Source organism: Grus americana, chromosome 2, assembly GCF_028858705.1.
Source record: "Grus americana isolate bGruAme1 chromosome 2, bGruAme1.mat, whole genome shotgun sequence".
In the NCBI taxonomy this organism is placed as follows: Eukaryota; Metazoa; Chordata; class Aves; order Gruiformes; family Gruidae; genus Grus; species Grus americana.
Genome location: NC_072853.1, coordinates 123,959,970 through 123,982,822, shown reverse-complemented (window position 1 = coordinate 123,982,822; position 22,853 = coordinate 123,959,970). Strand labels below are relative to the sequence as shown.

General features: G+C 41.1%; 1 protein-coding gene across 1 annotated transcript in view; it reads left to right on the top strand.

Moving 5' to 3' along the window:
* The first annotated feature begins 2,083 nt into the window (after positions 1 to 2,083).
* CMTM8 (CKLF like MARVEL transmembrane domain containing 8) overlaps positions 2,084 to 22,853 on the top strand; it is a 36,914-nt gene continuing 16,144 nt past the window's right edge. Inside the window, exon 1 of the mRNA XM_054815002.1 lies at positions 2,084 to 2,427. Coding sequence (XP_054670977.1) covers positions 2,257 to 2,427 — 171 coding nt within the window. The 5' untranslated portion in view covers positions 2,084 to 2,256. The remainder of the gene's footprint in view (positions 2,428 to 22,853) is intronic.

Below are 22,853 nucleotides of genomic sequence, written 5' to 3'. Positions count from 1 at the left end.
TGCAGATCAAAAGCAGGGACATTTATTGCTCTGATTGTGATGTTGATAGAGAAACAACACTGATGTCCAGAAGTTTAGGGAGCAAAATAAATACAGAGTTTTAGCATTATGCATCAAAACCGAGACCACTGAATTATGTCCTGGAAATATGGTGAGAATGTACATCCAGTGTAAAATAAATCAGCCCTCAAAGGGAAAGTGATGTGAATGACTCAAACCCTTTTGAAATTTGTGCTAATTTTGTTATTGGCATGAATTTTAACCCCACATTTATTCACTTTTACTTACTAATCTTACAGGTGGGGAACTGAAAAGACAAGTCGTTCAGAGGAAAAAATCAATGCTGTTACAATGGATCCTCACGAACCACAACAGGGGCATCTCAAAGTGGCTCTGGCATTGGAAAGAAGCTTGGCAGTGCTGAACAATCAGATTAAGCACTTTTTATTTGCAAACCAGTTGAAGCAGGTCTCTAAACAAACCAGTGCACAGATGTGTTCTGTTCCTTTAAATTCTCAGCTCTTATTTAAGAGAAAGGGATAAAATAGGAACGCAACCAATACAGAAATGTTGGTAACCCCACAAAAAAATTATGGTTTTGCTAAAAAATGTAAAATTCTTCATTCATGATTGAGATGTTGTGTTAAACAGCTTGAATGTGTGGTTTGCTCATGGTCTTTTTTTTTCTCCTCATAAAGAAATTCTATGATCTGTGTATCATATCACGCTGAGTGGTGGCATCTCATTCTGATGACCTCCAGCTTATGTTCGCAAAACTCTGCCACATTTCTTCTGCCGTCTGAAATAAAAAAGTCACCAGTGCCTATGAGTATGTGGAGGCTCCATAGACCCTGAGCCAAGACACATATTCCATGAAGCCCATGGAGCCTGCACTGTGACACACTTACACTGTGAGCAGAGGCACAATCATGCACAAGAAACAGTTCCTTCGGGTAATTCACATTTCCTGTACTTCTGGGAGAAACCCCGCTATCCTCCTCCTCCCTCCCCAGCTGATTCAATTCTTTGCTGAAAGGTAATACTGCAAAATCCATCCTTTGTTAGGCAGTGGGAGAGCAACAGTAAACAATTCGAGGACAATAGCCACTAGACATATGGAAAACACTTCATTTTTACTGAGCTGCCACATGCAAATGCTTTGCTAATGAGAATTTCTGAACATTGAAAAAACCCCCTATAACCTGCTTGCTTGTTGTTGAAACACCATACTTTTTGTGGAATGGAAGATCACTTTAGAAGCTCTTAAATGACCCAGAAATGATTGTTTATAGCAGGCGACACTTAAGACTGGAAAAGTACTAAAAAATACAGGTTAGGGAACAGCTCGGCACTGTCAGGTAGTAGGCAAATAATGACCTCATACTTTCCATTTCCAGTGACTTTCATGGCTTTTAAAAAGTCTTTTGCATCATGGAGACTCTTGGTCGTTTGGCAGATCCCAGCTAAATCCCCATTTCCAGCTCTGAGAGGGCTGTGCTATCTCCTAGCCTCTCGTTCCCTGCCCACGGCACTTTGTGGTGGTTCCTCTCCCAAGAGCGTGCCACTGATGAGCAATGGCGGCCAGTGGGGACAACAACCTGCAGCGCCAGCACGTCTCCTGTCAATATTTGCTGCCTGTGGAGCCAGGGGTGATGGTGTGCATGGATGATGATGGCAGGCGGCTGGGGTTGGACCACCCAAACTGTGCTCACCCATAAGGCTATGGCATGGTTTCCTGTGGGGTGTTTTTCCAGTGAAGGGCTGGCCCAGCTCGGCTTCGTGGCCGCACTGGGAGCAGACATGGTCCCAAGGCCTTTGTGTGTATGAAAGTCTGAGAGGTAAGGAGATGGTTTCAGAGGGATCCCATGTTAACCCCTCAGAGGGCCTTTCCTTGCACCACCACCCCGGGCCAGGATCCCCCACACTGGCCCCGGCAGCCGACTCCCAGCGCCCGGCGTCAGGCAGCAGCCCCACTCCCGCCCCAGGGGCATCTGCAGGAAGGCTGGGTGGCCGGCTGGGCGGCCTCCTGGGCGGGCGGCACCGCACCGGACCCGCCTCTCCGCCTGGGGCCGGGAGCTCAGCACCCTCCCCCCGCTCTGAGGCGAGGGGCTGCCCGCCAGCGGCGCCGGGGCTACACAAAGCGGCGGGTGGCGGCGCCTTTCCCGCCGCCCGTGAGGCGGCAGCCTCCCTTGCCTCCGCCCCGCCGCTGCGCTCCAGGCTGGCCGGGAGGTGCGGGGCAGCCCCGCGGCGCTGACGATGGATCCGCCGGTGCCGTCGCCTCAGGAGCAGCCGCCGCGCCCTCGCTCCCACACGGTCACCACCACCAGCAGCTCCTTCACCGCTAACCTGTCGGCCAGCTCCAGTACCCTCGCCTACGACAGGGAGTTCCTGCGGACCCTGCCCGGGCTCCTCATGGTGACCGAGATCGTGAGTGACCCCGGGCAGGCGGCGGCCATGGAGGAACCGGGCCGGGGGGGTGCGCGGAGGGTCTCTACGGAGGGGTGAGGGAGCGTCGGCCCTGAACAGGGCGCTCAGCAGGTGTTCGGGTCACCGCTGTGGAGAGTTCCCGCTGTGGTTTGGAGGTTGGGCTGTTTCCCCCTCGGTTCATCACCTCATGTGGCTTCCATGGGTCCGTACCGGCAGGTGAAGCGGCGGGAAGGGACGGCTTGGAAACAAGGGCGGCTTGGGGGGAAGGAGGCACAACGCTCCTGCCCCGAGGGAAACTATCGACAAATGCAAAAGTAATATAGGGCACATGCAGTCTTTTTAGACTCCTGCAGTGTTTGTGGTACTATCACCTCTTGTAACGGAAAAATGGGTTTTGGGTTATTTGGAACTGATTTTTTTTTTTTTTTGGAGGCTGTTCTTAACTAGATTGGTTGTATATGTTTTATTGTTTATAATGCACTGATAACCATGACGTGAGCGTTAATTGGGCAACTTATCTTCATTTTGTAGGTCAATAAAAAACATTTCCTTATGCCCTTAGTGATTAGATACACCTGTGCAGAGCAGACTATGAACAAACACTTCTTGGTTTTTGTAGTGATTTTATTTTTTGCAGGTACTTTTATAAGGCATAAACAAATGTACATACGGCCAGGCATTATAGGGTTTAGTCACTCATCTTAGTGGTAGACAGTGAACAACGCAATGCTGGGATCCCTCTGCGGGACTGTTTGCTCTCAGTGTATTAAGCAATAGATATGCATCATCTCTGCTTAAAAATAATATATTTCTTTTAAGTCTGCTCATCTACACTATTAATAGTTAAGGAATTTAAAGAGCTGGTTGCCCCAACTGATTTTTTTGTTTCCTGTGTGATGTTTTTGCTTTGGTGACGCTGGAGGCATTAACTTATCTGACCAGATTAATTTTCAAGGCTTGAAAACATTGTGCTTCATCAGAACAGTGGAATGACTGTTGGTTTTGCTGACTTCAAAGTTAAAATAACCAAGCAAAGCTTTGGGCAGACATGTGGTGTAGGACCCATGGTAGGAACAGTACTGTCAGAGGGAGGATGGCCGCTGTGTGGGCAAGTCGCGATGAGGGTGTGAAGCCAGAGCCTGGTACCAGCTGGTACCTTGTATGCTGGCTTGGTTGGGAATTCTGGCAGTCTTCAGGTGGTTGTAGGCTTGTTTCAGTTGTTAAATACAGGGGATGCTTCACTGTCACGGTTGTGGTAGATCTGCGAATAAAGTAGCCTTAGATTTTGAAAGGAAAGCTGCTTGCTTTTCCATTATTTTCAGTTACTAATTACAACAGAATTATAAACCTTTTTGTACTTTATCTGAGGAGTGATCCCATTGTAGATTGTTAGACAGGCGCCCAAGGCTTTTCCCAACCCCTGCTGGAACGTATATTCAGCCTGGCTGCGAACATGACATCAGCTATACTTACATTGAGCTACATGGTGACAGGGCATGGACAGGCTCTTACTTATTCTTTGTTGGAAGTGTGCTTTCTAGTCTGTGTTGACTGGTGGTAATATTTGTGTAGTTTTCCTTTCTAAACAGAGTGATGATAGGCTTTAGGTGGAATTTGTTTCCTGTCAGCCATTCCTGACTCCTGGAATAATTATGACTCTTCAGCCACTGTTTTGAGATACTTGAGTCCATTTATATTGACATTTTAGAGCCAACTTTAGTTTAAGTTTCAGTACTTAAGTGAGAACACATTTACCAGCTTTGGAAAGAACCTCAAGGCAACATGACTTTGTGGACTAGTAAAGAGTTGTGTCTGCACTACAAGCTTCCACGTATGTATTTTTATTGATCAACAGTGCGAAGGTGTGCAGTTCCTGGCCAACTCAAAGGAGCCGATAGAAGTCTGTAATGTAGATGAACTTATACTGGTTTGTGATGATGTATTTAAGAGAATGGAGGACAGGTCTAATACAAAGTTAAAAGCAATAAGGCAGGGTCCTACAGAAGTAGAATATTGCTAGATACTGCCTTTGAGGAAATACTTCTGATTCTTAACCCCACTTACTTGAAAGCCTGCTTTAATACAAAGTTGTTCTGTGAAATTAAAGGAAAAGGAAAACATATTAGTGAATACCTTGATATAGAACTGAAATAACTCAATTTAACAACTGGTGTTTATATGTGTGTGTATGTATATATATGTTTGGCATTGGGTTTTGGCAAAACTTTTCTACCAGTTCTTTTTTTTTTTTTTTTTCTGAGCGAAAATGTGCTTTGAGAGCTAGCTCTGACTAAAGATCTCTTATTTCAAAATTGGCTGTACATATTCTGCAGTAATGGAGTTGTGCACCCTACATCAGTCAGTTCCTGCTGGTTCTGATCATCCTAAAAGTTGTAGCTCTTCAGGATATGACCATCAGTACTGATCCCCCAGCTGACAGCACGATTCTTCTGCTAAGAATTTGCAAACCTGTAAATGGGACAAACTCATATATGTGTTTATATTTCAATCTTAGGAGTCTGCAGCCTGATACATCATTTTCTGTCTAAGCACCAAGCTCTGAAGTGCAGCAGCTGTGGTAAGAGCATACTTTTGCTTCTGCTGCCCCTGCTCTGGAGACACCTGTGAGACAGCTGGGGAAGAGGACTGTTTTTAGTACTATCCATTATCGCTGCAGCTACTAGTCTGCCAGACCCCATGTTCATTAGGAAACTATGTTACAGCTGAGCTAGGGGTGTTAAACGATAGTGCTAAATGTTCTGAGAGTTTGCACTGTGGGGCTGCATAAATATTTGATTATTGCTGCTGTCAGTCAATGATGTGCATGCAGCAAGTTCTGTAGCTCCTGGCTCTGAAACTGGAGCTGTCTTCTCTGTACAGGCAAAGGGCAAATCTGTGTTACTCTTCAACCAAAGAGAATGGAAAAGCACAAAGTAACCACATAAATTAAATCTTTCAGTCCCTTAAATGAATGATCTTGATCAGGTTTTGCTCCTACCTCCCCAGTTTGGGTGCTGTGAAGATGAATTAACTGCTGCATGGATTTCTACATGTGCTGGTAACCAGGCTACTTCTGCACAGAGGCTGTGGTTTAATGGCACAGTAAATTCAGCTTAACAGCTCCTACTAAGAGATTCTTTGCAATGCTGCAAAACACTGTCTGCTGTTTCAGATTTGTGTAAAATGACTTAGCTTTATAAAGATGATTTTATGATGGATCAGGTATTATCTGTCCTTATGCAGCTGCTTTAAAGCCAGCATAAATCTGGGATGAGGTTGACTGTGCGTATTCAGCAGTAATGGAGTCATGTACCCAAACCTGGTTCAGCTTAATTTTGTAATGCTGTTTGGTATAGCATTGCACACATCTAGTATGAATGAACACAGAAACGTAGCCTGAAGTGTAGGTTAAATTACCTGGTGCTGACAGATTTCCATTGCCTTCTACATCTGCCTCCATGACCAGAGGGTGTGCAAGGCTTCCTGCCACTCACTGGGAAAGAACTGGTGTCAGTTTATTTCAGTGCAAAGAGCAAAACAGAAAATGCCACTGGATTTCTGAGAGAGGCCTTTGGGAACGGGCATAAAGCACAGCTTTGGTGTGTGGAAGCTTATCCAAATTGCTTACACACGGTACTAATGATGCTTGCCAAACAGGGCAGGGGCTTCCGACTCGGGAGACTTGGATTCACTGGCCTTAGCTGGCCATGTGACTACTGGCAATGAATTTATCTGCATTTCTCTTAACTTCTCTGAATGACTTCTTTGGTCAAATCTTTGTAAGGCACACTGAGATCTGTTGATGAAAAGTAGTATATAAGATGTAAGCAGTGTTACATAGAGTCTTTAATTTAGATGTCAATCACCTGGGTTGACACTGCAGTACAAATACATCCTATAGAAGATAATTGATACTTATTCTTATAGTATAACTGCACACACACACACTGTCCTGGAGGATTTATAGTTTAAAAAAAAAAAGCAAGTATAGTGATTTCCAGAGATGTCTTTTGAGTGTTTGTCTGTTTGTTTTTCTGTACAATGATGGCCAAGAAAGACTATATATTTGTCCTCCTGGGAATTTTATGGCCAAGATAAATGATGGCTAGTGATACCTCATCAGAGCTTTAAATCAGCTTCTCAAGTCAAGCATTATGGATCACTTTGCAGAAGTGGAGAGTTTTGTGGTTGCTATGGGTGTAGTTATAAAAATATTTACTTTCTAGCAGAATGACATTGATTCCTTCAGATTGTTGCTTCACACCAGTATGTTGCTAGATACAGTGTCTCATAAAACTTACCCTACTAATTCTAAGGCTTGTGATGGCTATTTGTCCTTAACAAAACAAATACTACATAGCTTGGAAAGGTTTGGATGGTTGTTACACTGCTGCAGCAAGTGAGATCTTGTGATGGTGTAAATTTTAGTAAATTGTCATTACAGTTGCATTTCTTCATGCTATTCTATGTAGATTATTCTTTAAGTGAAATGTCCAGAATAAGATATGTACTTGAAATGGAAGCCTTTTCTTCTTATAATGCAATTTTTAGTCCAGTCACAGTGTGTCTGCTTGCATGTAGTTGACAACACTGAGGCATCTTCTGATGTGTTGAACAAGTGCTTTGCCTAAAGGAGATGTATGTAAGCATGGTCTTAAAATGATTCACTTTGAATTACTCAGTGAAAAAAGCAGCCTGTACTAGTCAGTCACTTCATCCAGTAGCTTCATCTTCCTGTGCATGAATAAGAAAATGCACGATTATAAAGTCTAAGCTTTCTCCTTTGCTCTTGGTCAGACAAAACTCTCACTGAAGGCAAGTTGCAGTTCTCCTTCTTTACGTGCTGTTTTTCCACTGCTGACCCTGAGTGTGACTGTCCTCAGTGTAGTGAATACATACATCTATATGATTTCCATCTTCCTCTAGGATCATATTGTTGTTTAAAGTTCTGTTTCCTTAGAGGTCTTTGGCTTCCTGGTCAAGATCAGGGTGTTTCCTTGGGAAGAGAGAATTGTTTGGGGGACACAAGAAAACAGAAGCTTTGGATTCTGAAGTGTTGTCTGGAATGTGCTCCAAGTGCAGACAGAAACAGTATTAGGACTGACATGGTAAGACAGTGAAAATGCCTCTCAATTTGAATGCAGATATTTTACAAAAGGTCAAAAATGCAAAATATTCTTAATAGCTCAAGGTGGAATATGTATGAAAAGTCATTATCTCGTCACAAAAAGAATGCTTTAAAGACATACTTGAACATCAACTTTGTTCTTGGGTGGATAGTGATTATAATAAAATTCTTTCTCTCTCATCCTTCCCAAACTCTAGAAAACAATTTCTTTTGTACCTACAAAAATTCTCATGCAACCCAAAGCTAATTTTAAATATTTTTTTTTGGCCTTCAGTAGCCTGTGGCTGTACATTGATGAAATGTGCAGTCCTGCCATTATTCCTAATGGCATAGGCACAGCTTCCTAGGCACTTAGCTTTAGCATGCATAATACTGTAGCTGGGTGTGTGACTCAGGAGGATGAGTGCTGAGGCTAAAACCATCATGGTCTGAGGACAAAGACTGATGATATAGTTGGAAAGAGATTGGGACTGCATCCCTGAAAACTGCCTTTTTCCAGCTGTGCCAGCTGGTCCAATAAAAATCGTTATGGAAGACTTTTTTTGGGGAGTGTGTTTCCACAGAAGTCCCACATCCCTGGGTAATTGTACTATGGGAACTGAGTTGCTCGTGAAGACAGTGGTATTGTCAAATACAGCAAATGATGGAGATACTTGATGCTATGTTTTGTCCTAAAACGAATATAAATCCTGGACTTCTCTGTGTCCCTTTTCTCTGTGATTGTTGGTTTGTTTTGAGTTTTTTCCTCCCCTTACGTTATATTCTTTTTTTCGTCTTTCCGCACTGGGATTCCTGCTGCCTCCTTGGAATGATTTATTACACGCTGTTAAGACCTCATATTGGAGGATTTTAAAGTAGTACATGCTTATCTGAAAAAAATGTTTTCCATGCCATGTATGATGAAGAGATATATTTGTTGGCTGTGTAGTAAGAATGCGAGCAGGGAAAGGACGAAGGCAAAAAGGTTAATTGACTGTGAGTCACACAGGACTCTTGCAAAATCATAAATGGCCCCCAGGTTTCTGAGCCCTAGTCTTAACTGTTAACAAAGTGCTTCTACAGCAAGAGCAGGTGCCTTTCACTCCTTGCCCTAGGATGCGGGGAGCACTCCTGTGTACCTGGGGAGCCTGCGGATCTGTCTGCTCTGTTTATGTCCTGCGCTGATTGTGTAGCAGCAACAGGCAGGGTTAGAGCAGAGGTGGTTCAAGGATTCTTCTTAAAAATTGAATTCTCAAAACCATGGAAAAATTTCTTGGGGACTCTGAGCCCTTTTGAAAGGGTAGCGTAGTAGGAATTATGATGTGGTACCCTCGTTTGGTGAGTGCCTTCTCATTCAACCTGCTGTTCTTTCCTGTTCTCCCCTGGGAATAATAGTGCCGTATAGTCAGTTTCTAATGGTCCTGCTTTTATATATATGTATGCATGTATTTTTTAGCTTCATTTTTCTTTTGGATAAAGTACATATTGTAACAGTGTGATATTTCTGCACTTGTTCCTGTTTCAATTCCAGAAAAGCAGTAGAAAGTGTGTCCTGGCAAGGAGGACCAACCCTTCTTTTCTAGGGTCAGATAGTAAATAGATTTTAGCGTCCATCAGACCTTTGGCAAGGTAGTTCTGTTCATGTGGCCTGAGCCAGTTCCTGTGGAAGCTGCTGGCACTGATTCACCTGCCTCTGAAAGGAGCGGCTCAGGTTTAAGACTGGTAAAACTCCAGTGAAGGAGGGACTGAGTACGGAAAGAATCAAGTCGTTGGTTTTGTGGGAGCTGGGTCTGGTCCAAGGCAGGCTTGGTGTTAAACTTATGTTAGTGAACTGAAAGAGCCTGGGGTCTTGGTTCCATGTTCATTAATACTGGATCCAGGCTTTGCCAGATCACTTCACGACACAGACTTGGATCAGTCCTGGGCGTGACTGCATTTTTGCCAAGTTAGAGCACAATATTGAGTGTTTACACTGTTCATTTTTGCAAGGTATGGGTGTGCAGATGACACTGATGCAACCACAAGTTCGCTGAGACAAAAATCTTCAAAGCAAAACAAAAACATTTTCAACAAATTGGTATCATTAGAGGGATGCTGTCCCAGCAGTTTGTTCTGGGTAGCCACAATGTTTCTGGTCCAATATGAGCTGCACTAAAATCAGATTTCGTAGAACTGCGGTGAACTAAGTAAGCATGGTAATAATCAGGAAGATGTAGTCAGTCTTTGGATATATCATAATTTAGTTACAAAGAATAAATATATTGAATAATGCTAGGTAGGACTGGAAAGAGGCCATGTGGGGAAAGTAGCTTCTCTGATCATACTTAGGTAATTGCTGCTTGTGCACATGGCCTGATGTGCACAACTTGAAAGGAAACCTGTCAAGAACCGCTTCATACCTGAAAACAAGACTGGTCTGTATCATCAGCTTTAAACGTGACTGCTATGTCCAGGCCTGGATTTAAATATATGAAAAGTGACGCTGTTCTGCACAGCGGCTGTACAGCTTCCAGGCTAAATAAATGGACTCTAACAGGTCCCCCCTCCTTTTTTTTTCTTTGTATTTGTGTATAGTGATTACACGAAAGAGTCACCATAATACGTATTTTAGCATCTGTTCTCTTCATTCAACAGTAGTGCTATTCCCGAGGCTGCAGCTCCTGCAGCAGGTAATAGCTGAATGTGGCAGTGCAGTTTTGAGAGGAGTATGAGGAGCTGTAGGAGGAATTTAAAAATGGAAACGCAGTGTTGCAGGCAGGAATTAAGCAGTGGGGAGCAGGGGAACAGGCAAAAAAGCCAAAAGGAAGACCTCTGCAATGTATCTTTAAAATGACACTTCAGCCAATAAAATCGGCCTTGGTTGTCTCCCACTGGAGACAGCCGCTGTAGGACAGACTGACCTAGCAGCAGGTGAGGGGAGGGTGAATCTGTGGTTAGATGCTTGCTACTACTGCTGTAGATTGGAAAGCATAAACAAATGCACAATTGTCCTCTACAGGCTCAGAGCACAACTGTGATGTGTGCTGGGGAGGGTGGTGCTTTTATTCAGTCCTTAGAGGGGAAAAAAGCACCCCAAAATTACAGCAGAGCATTGATTTGGTTTTAGTTTAATTTCTAAACTTGTGTGTGTATAGGCACATACAAAAACATTAATAAAATATTATAACCGAAGACCTTGGAAATTAAGAAGCACTAGAATTGATGTTCACCCTGGCAGTGTTGGTTTGGTATTGGATTGTGTGCAGACACTGGAATCCTGTCAAAACCTATGTGATTGTGTTATTTTTATCAAGAAACTTCTGTCACTGTCATTGCACAGGAGAGTTTTTCTGGGAGTTACTGGGATTATTGTGCATGTCATGAGTAAGGAACGGGATTATTCAAAGAGAAAGGATGGTCTCCTGGCTAATTGTTTTCCTGGAAAATCTGATTTTTATCTTCTGCTTGCACTACAGTGTTCCTATGGGATGCTAGATAAGGCAAGTAAGCCTGGAATTTCAGCGCGCCTGCTTTTCTCTTTTGTTTTCTGGATCCCCAACTTTGGGTCTGAGATGCAAAAGAAATGCTTATTTGCAGTTGTAGCTGAAGTCAGTAGGAGCTATTTTCCGAAGAGGCAAAATGCAGTGTCATGTTAAGTGGTGTAGGGAAAAAGAGTTTTCCAGTGAAATTTGGCAATAAGTACTTTTGACCTTAATTTTAGTGCACTGTTTGTAAAATTGGGATACCGTACTTTATCTCACAGAGATGTGTTTAATAGTTTACTAATGACCTGTGAGATAATTCAGATAAAAAAGTACTCTTAAAGAGCCCATGTGGATAAAAGCCCTGAGTTGCACTCTGGGAACAAATCTGCAGGCCACACATGTAAACAAGGAGAAAGCAAAATAGTGGAAGGCATTAGCTCTGAAGAAGGCTCTCCTTTCTGTTGCTGCACACAGGTGGTGTTGTGGAGAAGGGGAATGTATGCTGTCATGTAATTACAGACTATGCCATAATGTATACTTAACTCATGATAGAATTAAGATGTGTGAAGAACTTTGTTTCCAGCATTGTTGCATACTTAACGGAAAGTATTTCAACGTATGTTTGTGCCTGTGTCTCTCTTGCACAGTCTTCTGCCTCTTTATTGCAAGTCCTATCTTTCCAGCTCCTTTATTTGCAGGGGTTTTTTTTTGTTTGTGTGGGGTTTTTTGGGGGTTATTTTGTCCATTCATTCCTTCAAGTCTTCCTTGCCCAGCAGCTCAGGGCAACTTGCTGAAGGCCTGCTTTGCACTATCCTCATCCAGACTGCTGCTCTTTAGGTTTGACACAGATAATCAAAATAGAAGAATAACAATTTGGTGAAATGGGGTCTTATGAGAAGGCATTGTGTGAGGCAACTGAAAGTACCGGCTTTCCTCAGTATGAGAGACATCCATCTTTAATGGTTTCTTAAAGCTGTAGGTGGGAAAAACTATGAAAAATACTGTAGTATTTTAGAAGAATATTAGAAATACTTATAGTGATACAGTGATTTGGGAGGTTATTGGTGAATATTGTGACATGTTTGGTTTTAAAAGAAAAAGCAAGTGCTTTCTTTTAAATAAACAAATGTTTTTGGCTGACCCATATGCAAAAGCAGGTTGGATGGACTTGGTTTTTGTCAGATCTACCTCTATCTTGAGGTGACCTCAGTGAAAAATTTTAGGATAACACTGAAAAGTTCTTCAATATGAGAAATTAAGGATGCATAGAAAAGCAGGATCTCTGTTGGGATTTCCAATTTATATTTCAAAGCCTTGCTGTGTGCATAAGCCATGTTCACTGGCGTGTGCAATACATTTACAACAGTTATTTACTATTGTGGATTGCCAGTTGACCTCTAAGATGAAAATATTTCTCCTTCTCAGTGGTATTACTAAGATATAGCACAGTACAAATGAATAGTATTGATGTTTGTTCTTCTCCAAATGCACAGGAGTTTGGCTGATGTCAGAGTCTGGATGCCTACTGGACAGAAGGATAGTTGTTAGAGAACCACAATCCGTATCTTACTGTTTTGAGTAGATTCTTGCATTAATGAGACTTGACTTTAAAAGGCAGCGTGCAAGAGGAAAGTAATGACCTGCTTGAAGAGATGGGTTCTCTTGTGATGTATTTTCTGTTTCAGTTATGACCTCCATCTGAAGATGTGTAAAACCGGTTTTGAACATATTACATAGGCCTATAGAATTATAATTGAATGATGAAACTTACCAAGAGTGGAATAATGATAGACAATTGTTTATGTTACTATTAAAGAATTTTTCCTGTTTATCTTCTCAGCAAAAAGGGTAGGAATCTTAGCCAGGAGAATAAGATTTCCAAACATTTTGTTCAAACTTGAGATTTCTTTCTAGACTTTGGCAATTATGAAACATGACCAGACACTTGTACAAAGAACTTGACGTTCTCTTTATGCAGTAACAGAGGACTACCTAGGAAATGTTTGCCTGAAGTAAGCAAGTCAAGATAATGTGTTAAAGGTGAGATGGGGTCTCTTGGATAGTGTTTTACCAAGTCAAGTTAAAATTAAACAAGAGTACATGGCAATAAATGAAATGGAATTCTCTAAGCTTGGTTACATCTGATTTTCGCTTTCTTATTAAGCTGAACAGTGGAATGCTAGCCTCCAAAAAAACCCCTCAAAACCCAAACCAACCCACATCTGAAGTAATTTTCACTTTAAAAACTGAGCTTTATTTCAAAATGCTTCATTAATTTAGGTCTCAGTTTAAAAAAAAAAAAAGTGCATTTTAACAGGACACATAATTTTGACTTGTGGTGGTTGCTGTTTCTGTAAGATTACATAGACAATGTATACAACCAAAAAGACAACCCTGAGAAGAGATGCAAATAGAATCCAGATGAGTTGATGGGAACGAAATCAGACTAAGATCTAATGTACACAAATGGTATTGTTATGAACAGAAGGTTGTTACGAATCAGTTTTTGATGCTATTAAAACCTGTTGCATATTTCCCCATTGACTTCAGCCATCCTGACACTTCCGCACATGAAGGGGAAAAAAAAAAAAAAAGAACATGAAAGCCTACCTACCGCGACAGCTGTACATGTTAATTGGTGCCTATATTGTTTGTCGGGCTCTTAAAGATCAGCAGCTCCTTTCCGATAGTCTTTTCCTATCTGCTTGTTAGCATTTGGGAAAGGGGCAGCTCTGTTGTTCCTTCCATTCAGCAATGGAGAAAAGTATATGCCCAGAAGATTTCCCCATTTATTTCATTTGCCATCTCCATAGATTAACCTAATAAAAGAGATCACCTCCCTTAAGACCTTTCCTCTCTATACCCCTGTTTGGAGTACTTGCTGTCAAATTAGACTGAGATTAGGAGGAGCCTAACTGACACTTTTAACCTCTTTTTGTATTGACCTACTATGCTAAAGCTGACTTCGGGAAAATTAAAGGCACACTTAACCTACTTGTTACCAAGATTCCCCCCAATGTGCTACCAGGTTGTTTATCTGTTTCATATGCGCAGTTTGTTTGGCTTGAACAGAGTAGCTGATGGATGATAAAAGGGGAAGCTGTGTAGATTCATTCTCCAGGCATGCCCTTTTATAACCTAAATGTCTTATTTACATATTTCTTTAAAGCTCCCTATAGTCTTGTATCCCCCAGTACAATAGGTATCTTATTTCGTGATTAAACATTAGTCATTTTGTTACATCCACATCACTATAACCTCCTGATACTATTAAATCATAGGTGTCAAAACAGCTCAGCATCAGAAAAGTCAAACTAAGTGTGTTTCTTCGGTCCAATAAATAAGTGTGTCCCATGACTCTCCTGCCTTATCACTGGATTATCAAATGACATATGCCTTCTCCTGCATCAGAGACAAATCACTATGCATATTGTCTTCTTCCTTTTCCTTTTGTGTGAAATAGCAAAGTTCCCAGTTAGTGATGTCTTTCAGTGGCCTAATTCCTTTCTGCTTTCTTGGCTTTATTTGCTAAGACCTGTAATATTGTTGGCAGTAGGAGGTTATATTACATGCCTCTGTGCACAGTTCATGATAGCGGTCCGGGGTTTCAACGTGTGTAGATTTGAGCATTTTGATATAGGAATAGTTGGTAGCTTGAAGAAAGGGATACCTGCAAAATACTTCTTTTGTAGTCAGATTTTTATTTTTTTTTAGTTCTCTAAAGAATTTTCCCTCTTTGATTTGAAACTAGTAGTATCGCGTTTTGGGGGGGGGGGGGCAACGATACTAAATATCTCTGCACACAGACTTTTTAAACAAAACCTGCCATATCACTATACAGGCTTATGGCTTTCCCTTCCCCCTTCAGTGGGAAAACAGGAACTTCTGAGCAGGAGGTAAATAGCTGAACTACTTAACAAAGAGTATTTGAACAAAGCCTGGTAACACCTCTTTATTGTATCTGCACTATTGTCATTCTAGGAAAGAAAATACTGGGCAGAAGAAAGCTGTGATCCAAATCTGAGGAAAGAGAAAGGGGAAAAGGTGTGGAAGTTAGCTAAGTAAATATAATTTAGCTGGTTGTGTATATTGGGGATGGTGTAATATAAACAGAACTACAGGAAAAGGCTTGGGTTTTTTCAGAAGAACCACTTGGGTGGGAGGGGAGCCTGCTGCTAGCACAGACCGTACCCTCAGCCTGTAACCCTGCAGCTCCTTGGCTTTTGGTACATTACCTGGAGCTCTCCTCCTTATAGCTTTGGCATGTGTGCTGCATCACTTGCTGCTAAAGAATTGCAGGTCAGATGCAGAGAGCCTTCAACAAAGTCAGTTGCTGCATTTTTGGATATTGGTACTGGCAGCTGCCTGCTAGACCAGGTCATGGCCACCTCCACTGAACCAGCAGCTGACTCAGTCACAGTTCCCATTGCCTTAAACGATGAACTGTGACCTGAGCGCTGAGCGCGGCAGAAGTGGTTGACCAGTAAGTAGTTGCAAATTTGGTGCTGAAGGCTGACAAGGTGATTGCCCTCTAGTTATCTTACTCATCTGTCAGTGGTTGATGGTGTAGTAATCTTGTCCTCTCTTCTCACAGTTTAGCCTATGCCTATGCATGAGACCGTGCTGGTGTCCTGATCTGCTGACTCAGCCTCTGTAATGCAGGGGTGGGGGAAGGTTGGATGGGATGGAGAGCAGGCAGTGCTTATATTTTAGACCAATATTTTGATCTCATGCTGAGAAGATTTACCTGAATTTTAGGACAGAATTCTAGCCTGTGCTAGGACTGTGGGCACACTTTGCTAGATAAGGGGCTTGTTGCGATAGGGATAATGGTTTTAAGCTAAAAGAGTGTAGATTTAGACTAGATATAAGGAAGAAATTTTTTTACAATGAGGGAACAGGTTGCCCAGAGAGGTGGTAGATGCCCCATCCCTGGAAATTTTCAAGGTTAGGTTGCATGGGGCTCTGAGCAACCTGATATAGTTGAAGATGTCCCTGCTCATTGCAGAGGGGTTGGACTAGATGACCTTTAAAGGTCCTTTCCAACCCAAACTGTACTGTGATTCTATGATATATTTGGGGCTTGTACCAGTTTTCAGGCTAACAACATGCTCATCTCCCAGAGGAAAGTACTATCCCTGCAGATGAGCTAGAAGGAGAATGTATGGGGAATACCTTTCCACTATGATGTGTAATTGCTTTAAACACTTCTCTTTCAGGCATGGGAGATCCCCTAATCCATAGTAATCCCTGTAGTTTGCAACAGTTCTGACATCTGTGAACTGTATGGGAAAATCAGATTTAGAGAGAGAAATGGAATTGAGTATGCTTGAAAACCCAAAATCTATTAGTTGTATTGTGGGGACAGTGAAGCATAAGTACATGCAGTGAGAGCAGAACACGTTCCTGTTTGTTTCTTGACTTTTCTGTGTTAATGTATTACGGGAGGCAAATACAGAAGTTTTGATTTCAGGCTGGTAGCTCTTAAATGCAGACAGCTGAAAAGGTCTCCGTGCCTCGCTGTTCACTGCAGTTCACAGTTCAGCAAATGGTGATAACCCAAACCAGTGATTTGTTTACCTCAGATACGCTGGGCAGTAGAGTGTAATAATTCAGGAGTAGCTTTGCATGCAGTCACCCTTGCAGAGCAGCAGCTTTTGGCAGAAAAGCAGAGCAGACATCTGAGGGACATTAAATAATTTCTGCTTGCTTATTTAAATCTGAATAAGCCAATGTAGCCAATGTCTTCAGGCCCTGAAATATTTTTTTCTTGATTGGAGACTCTTTTTTCCTTGCACTAGAAAGCTGACAGTTGTAGCCAGTTGTTCTGTTCTTAGTTTACACAAGGCCCATTGAAGCAGTTGGTGAACATTATACCATCTCACACACAGGCATATATAATTAATTAAGGACTTTGGTAGTTTGAATTTCAAGTGTCAGGTATCCCACGGAGCTTTTTACTTTGTTCTCTTATGCTGCATGCTCCACTTGAGTATTTATTATGGAGAGCAGACAGGCTGTGGGAAGTCCTTCAGGCTTGTGAAGTTTTTTCTTCAGAATCTTAAAAATAAAGTTATGGAGCACAGTAACAAGGACTTCTCTAAAGGCTTGACTGATCTGTAGTGTCTTTTTACATGTTTGTCAAATTAATTTTCTTCCTTTGGCGTTAATATTTTCACTTGCATATAACTCTTCATCTTAAAGTTTGCTTTTGTACCCTAAACTTCTCTGCAAACATTAATTGTGGGACAGTGGTACCAGCTCTTAAATAGGTCTCTATTGAAAACTTAATTTTGGGTTTGTCCTGTTCATGATTCCTTCAAAGCAAACTCTTTCTACTACTACTATGAAAAGAAAAAAAGAGAAAAAAAGGAGGGGGGGAAAAGTGCATAGCTTGTTGTCAGAAGCAGTGTTAGTATTTGTGATTATCTCTTATTCAGTTGTGTCTTGTCAACAATTTGAAATAGAGCTCTTTGTACAAAGTTATCTTTGATAATATTGGTGACAGATGGAGATTTCAGAAAAGGGCATGCCTGGAAACTGACTTCAGACAAATTCATGTGAGAAGGGGGGGTTGAGGTTTTTCAACAATGAGAGTAGTAGGCATTATGGCAGCTTATTTAGAGGCAAGATGAATCTTATCATTGCAATGTCTATGCCAAGATGCTATCTCTTTCCAAAAAGTATGTTGCAGGTTGAAATCTTTATACCATTGCACGCATGGCCAAAACAGTCCTTTCTGACCATGAAATCTGTGAACACAAATGCCTCCAGAAAAGCATGTTAAAAATGTATAGGCATGCTGTTCTATGTTGTTAATGCAAAATGTATTCAGGAAAAAAAGCAATTTTGCCAGAGAAGGAAAAAGATTTTTCAATGAGGTACTTCCACAACGTGGGATCACTCTTTTTAAAATCCTTAATCTTTACCTAAAAACACAGATAATGGTTCCTGGGGTTGTATCTTTATATTTGGGACTCGATATAGAAATAGTCAAGAGGTACAATAAGCTTTTACATAGGTGTCTGGATGCAGACTTAATTTCTCATGTCTTCTGTTTCTCAGGCAAGGGGAACTCTTACAACTTTTGGTGACTAGAGGATTTTTGTCTCACAGTGGGCAAAAATTCTGTATTGTACAACACCAATTTCTGTGGTATTCAGCTGGAAATTAAAAGATACTTTCATTATACGAATTAAAAAGAAAAATTTCTGAATCAGCAGTTAATGTTTTCTTCATGTTTAAATGGATGTAGAATGCAGCAATAGCCTTTTTTAACAGATACTATCTTTGATTTTTCCATTGCATCACTTCTGGCTTTACGACTGTGTATCCTAACTATAGGGCAAAATCAAAGTTATTCCCAAAGAAATAATAAGCTTTCTATTTTAATGTAACAGCTAAGATTTGTGAAACAATGCTGTGCGTCCGCTAATTATAGGCATCTCTATTTACATGGCCTAACAGGAAGATGGAGATGTAAAAATAACAACAAAGAGCCAGTGGCATTATTAATAAAGCAGCTGTATACAGCATTGTTCTCTTAAAGAATGTAGACACCATTTAAACAAAGTGGAGTACATGAATAATCAGTCATAATTCATAAGGAACCATTGTTAGGAATTCTCTTTTAAAAATAGTTCACTTTATTAACATACAAATGATGGCAGAATGACTTACTTTGCATGTGTGTATTTTACATGTACACATGCACCAAATGTGTAAAGTAACTTACACAAATAATTGCCATTTATTAAGAAGCTGGTGGTTTTCTACCCTCAGGAACTGTATCCCTTCACGGAAGTTGGGAGAAAGGAAGATGGAGTGCTATAAAACTTCTTCCAAAGGAGAAGTTTGTATATAGATAGGAGAGGCAAGATCAAGGTAGAAGAACATATAGGTAACTCAAACCTCTTTTCACTTATATGAATTTATTAGAACAAAAGAACAAACCATTCCTACCACCGTAGTCCATTAAGAAACAATGATAGTTGTAGTAATAAAAATAAATAGCCACATTGGGGAAGACACATTCAGCCAGACACAAATGACCCTGTATCTTTTGAGCTCAGAATCCACTTCTGAGATTTTGCAGTTTAAATAATAAAAGAAAAAGTAAAAAGAGATTACTGAGTTAGAGATTACTGAAGCTAATAGGTTTTTTTGTAATTTTTCTGTGCAAGGGGATTCATTTGCTCACAATGCACTTCCAAAAGTATCAAAGACATCCATGTATTCAGTGTATGCAGCAGGTTAAACCTGTGCAGTCACAGTTTGTGTGTGTACTTTATAAAAAGGAAGAAATTGTATTCAAAGCACAAAGGCTACACCATGATCTTTACCTCCAGAAATAGGTCTCTACTATCTGACTTGAAAGCCTGTGACCCTTCTCATAAAAACGCCCATTTGTGAACCAGTCACTACATTTTCACAAACAAAAAGGTACTATGTTAAGCTTGTCATCTGCCCCACCCAAGAAATGTCCCCCCAAAACCCTAAACGAAAAACTAGGAGGAGGGCAACCCTATCCCACAGTTAAACTGCAGCTGCACTCCTGAAACCTCTTCTGTCTTGAGAAGAGATATGTAATTCATCATCAGTAGAAATTCGTGTTAAATGGGAGGAAAGGAAATTTCTTCCTTTGTCCAAATCTTGGCTTCAAATCTCAAAATAAGAATTCAAAAAGCCTGACGGTATGGCTTTCCTTTTTTTTTCTTTTTTTTTTTTTTAATTTAAATTGCAGCAAAGAAACAATGCAAACCCTTTTAAGTCCTTCCCCCAAGTAGTTGATGTTCCCTACTAATATGAGCTCTCAAATCTGCATGTAACTTTGTATTAGGAACATCTTTTAAAATTGAAATCAATGAAATCATATGGCATTGTATGAATTTGATAATAGTATTTATTACAAATCAACTCAATGAATTACCACTGCATCTCATGTGGGTCATATAGAATGTATTTTTGCTTCTGTACTGCCTGTACAGGGACCAGACTGTTTAAAGGACCAACTTGTGAATGTTATTCCTCAAAGAAATCAGTTACAACTCTTACTCAGAACTCCAGAATGGATTAATATTTGAATGTTAAATGCAAAAACATTAACCTTGTAGTTTCACCTATCTTGATGATTTATAAGCAGGGTTTTAAAAAGAAAAAAATGATTAGAGTATGGAATTTATCTGCTATTTTTAAAATTGAAGGTCTTTGTACTGAATCTTCAGGTTTTTCCTAGAAAACCTTACCTTTAGAGGCTGCACAGAAGCAACTGCTAGGAAACAGAAAAATATGTATCCTGTGCCATGTGCGTCTCTGTGACTATTTTGCTGTGTAATTGTCTGCTTTAAAATTCATACTCGGAAGTAGCATTAAGTGAAAATTTCCTCAGAAAGTAATTGAATCTGTCTTTTCAGGCAGGTGGATCCAGATGTTTGGATCTAATATTCTATTACTTTCTGTTTTCCTTTCTCTGCTGCTGAACAGCAAAGCATAGCAGGAATTCTAGTGAGTAATTCCCAGCTCCGTGATACCATGGTGTCTGCCGTAGCAGCGCCACTTCTCCCAACTCTGGCAGGAAACTGTGGAGACAGCGCGTTTGAAATCAACAGCATTGCTGCACAATTTATTTTTGGGAAATGCTAGGTGGTGTGAGTAACCCCTGCTGCAGCCAGGCCTTACTGAAGTGGAAGGAAAAGGGAGCAGCAGCGTTCCTTTTATTTGCATCCCTCATGATTGCTAGACAAGAGGCCAGGAGGTCTCACATTGAGGTCACGTTTAGAGATTAAGCACTGTGGAGGGCATTGCTTTCCAACTGTTTCACTGGGTGCCCTTCTGGAGAGGTAAGTGGTTTTTAGGACAGGCTGTTTGTCTTCAGTGGCATTTTGCACCACCCCTCTTTATTTTTACATTAAACGGTGTGGCCCTGATGGAGCTGCTGATAGCAGTAACTAGTGCGTTCCCGGTCGGCTGCAGCAGCTCTGAGGCTGGTTGCAGGTCTTTCTCCTGACTGACCTGGGACAGGCCCATCTCACTGTATTCTGCATAAAGGTACTTTAATCAGGCAATAGAACATTATGGGCAAAGATGAGGCTGTGTCTTCTGCTGTGGCAATGTAGGTAAAATGATGGCTAGCACTGTGTTAGCCAAGGTGCATAAGTTAATGTATGCCTAGTGCACAGTAACCTATGTAAATGTCTCTGTGTATGCAGATCCACAAGTGTTAAGTTAGAATTCACGGGCATCAGTAAACAGTAGTGTGTTCTTGAATGCAGCCCTCAAAAACCTTAAAACATTTAATGTGGAAAGTGCCCTGGGACAAGGACCAATCTTTATGCTTTGTACACATTTGAATGACCTGTTAATGATCAACCACTGCTCTGCTGAGAAGATGGATTTTATGGTGATATAATTCAAGCCAGCTTCTTCACCATTGCTTGAGACTCTTCCTCGTAATTCTAATTTAGAAACAAATGGTATATTGATGTGGCCAGTAGTCATCCCATCCTATTCTATTAACACTTTTGCAGCTTCCTGGCTTCAGTTGCCAGGCAACTTGCAGGAAAGCAAGGAAAATTAAAACCCGAAGTTAGTAATGGTGGTTGTAATGGTTCTGGCCAGTAGTCTGTTTAATCCAGTATTCAGTCTCTGATCATGACTGGTATTGAAAACATAGGGAGGACTGTGAGAAGCAGCACATATGGCAAGATCCTTCTCTGCTGTAGTTTTCTAGCTTCTAGTGAACTGCATATTTAGGAATTTCCGGAGCTGAAGGTTGCATCTTGACTATCGTGTGTATGGGTAATATATACAGACAGGGCTGATCTGTCGTACAGGAGTGTATATGATGTTTCTTGTGGCAATGAATTCTGTAATTTGGTTATGTATTTTTAATTATTCTTCTTGATTTTTTTTTTTAAGCACCACTTCTTTCTGTTTGTTTTTCAACTTTCTGCCTGATAATTTAGCTGGATGCTTCTTGTGTCACAAGTCCTAATCCTGTCCTTGTTCCCTTCTTTGTGCCACCTGCTATTCTGCAGACTTCTGTCATATCCTCCTTCAGTTTTCAACAGAAAACTGGACTCATCTTTTTTCCAACCTTAACTTTCTTGTCTTGCAGGAGCCATTCTCTGTGCCTTGCATAATCCAACTGAATCATTTTAGAAATGGGAGAGAGGAATGAACAAAAGATATTCAATGCGTGGGTACACCATTGATTTATAAAGCACCGTCATATGTTCTGTTTGGTGGAGTTTTTGTTATTTTATTCCTTTCCCTAACAGTTTCTTGTCTTTGGTTGTGATGTTTTTGATCACATGGAACAAAATATACAACCCAAGCACAGTCTTATTTCTTGTTTACCTTCTGAATATCCACTACCCTACCTCTAGTTATTTTTTTCAGACAAAACTTCCTGAGAAACTGTAAGAAATAAACTCTTTTGTAGTGATTTCACAATTTTGATGGGAGGTGGAACAGTCTGTTTTTCAGAAAACATCTCTTGCTTTTTCAGTTTAAGCTACCTCCATTTGGTCTGTGTTACTGGTGTTAGCTCCGGTCTCACACATTCCATGCATATTTCTCAGGTGAAGCAACATTTGAGCATTGTAATACACTCCTGGGATGGACAGTACAGTTTCCTTACTCTTTCCCACCCCCGAGTTATTTTTCGCAGCTATCAGGTGCAGTGAGCTGGAGCACCATATCACAGAAGACTCCTCATGCATGAGTTGCAGTGAGATCAGTGAAGTCAACAGTGGAGGCTAGAGAAGGAGTACCTTTGTCATTTATTCATTTTAACAGGCAGTAGATTCATTAAGGTAACATGAAATTAGGGTGTACTATTGCATTTTTCTCAG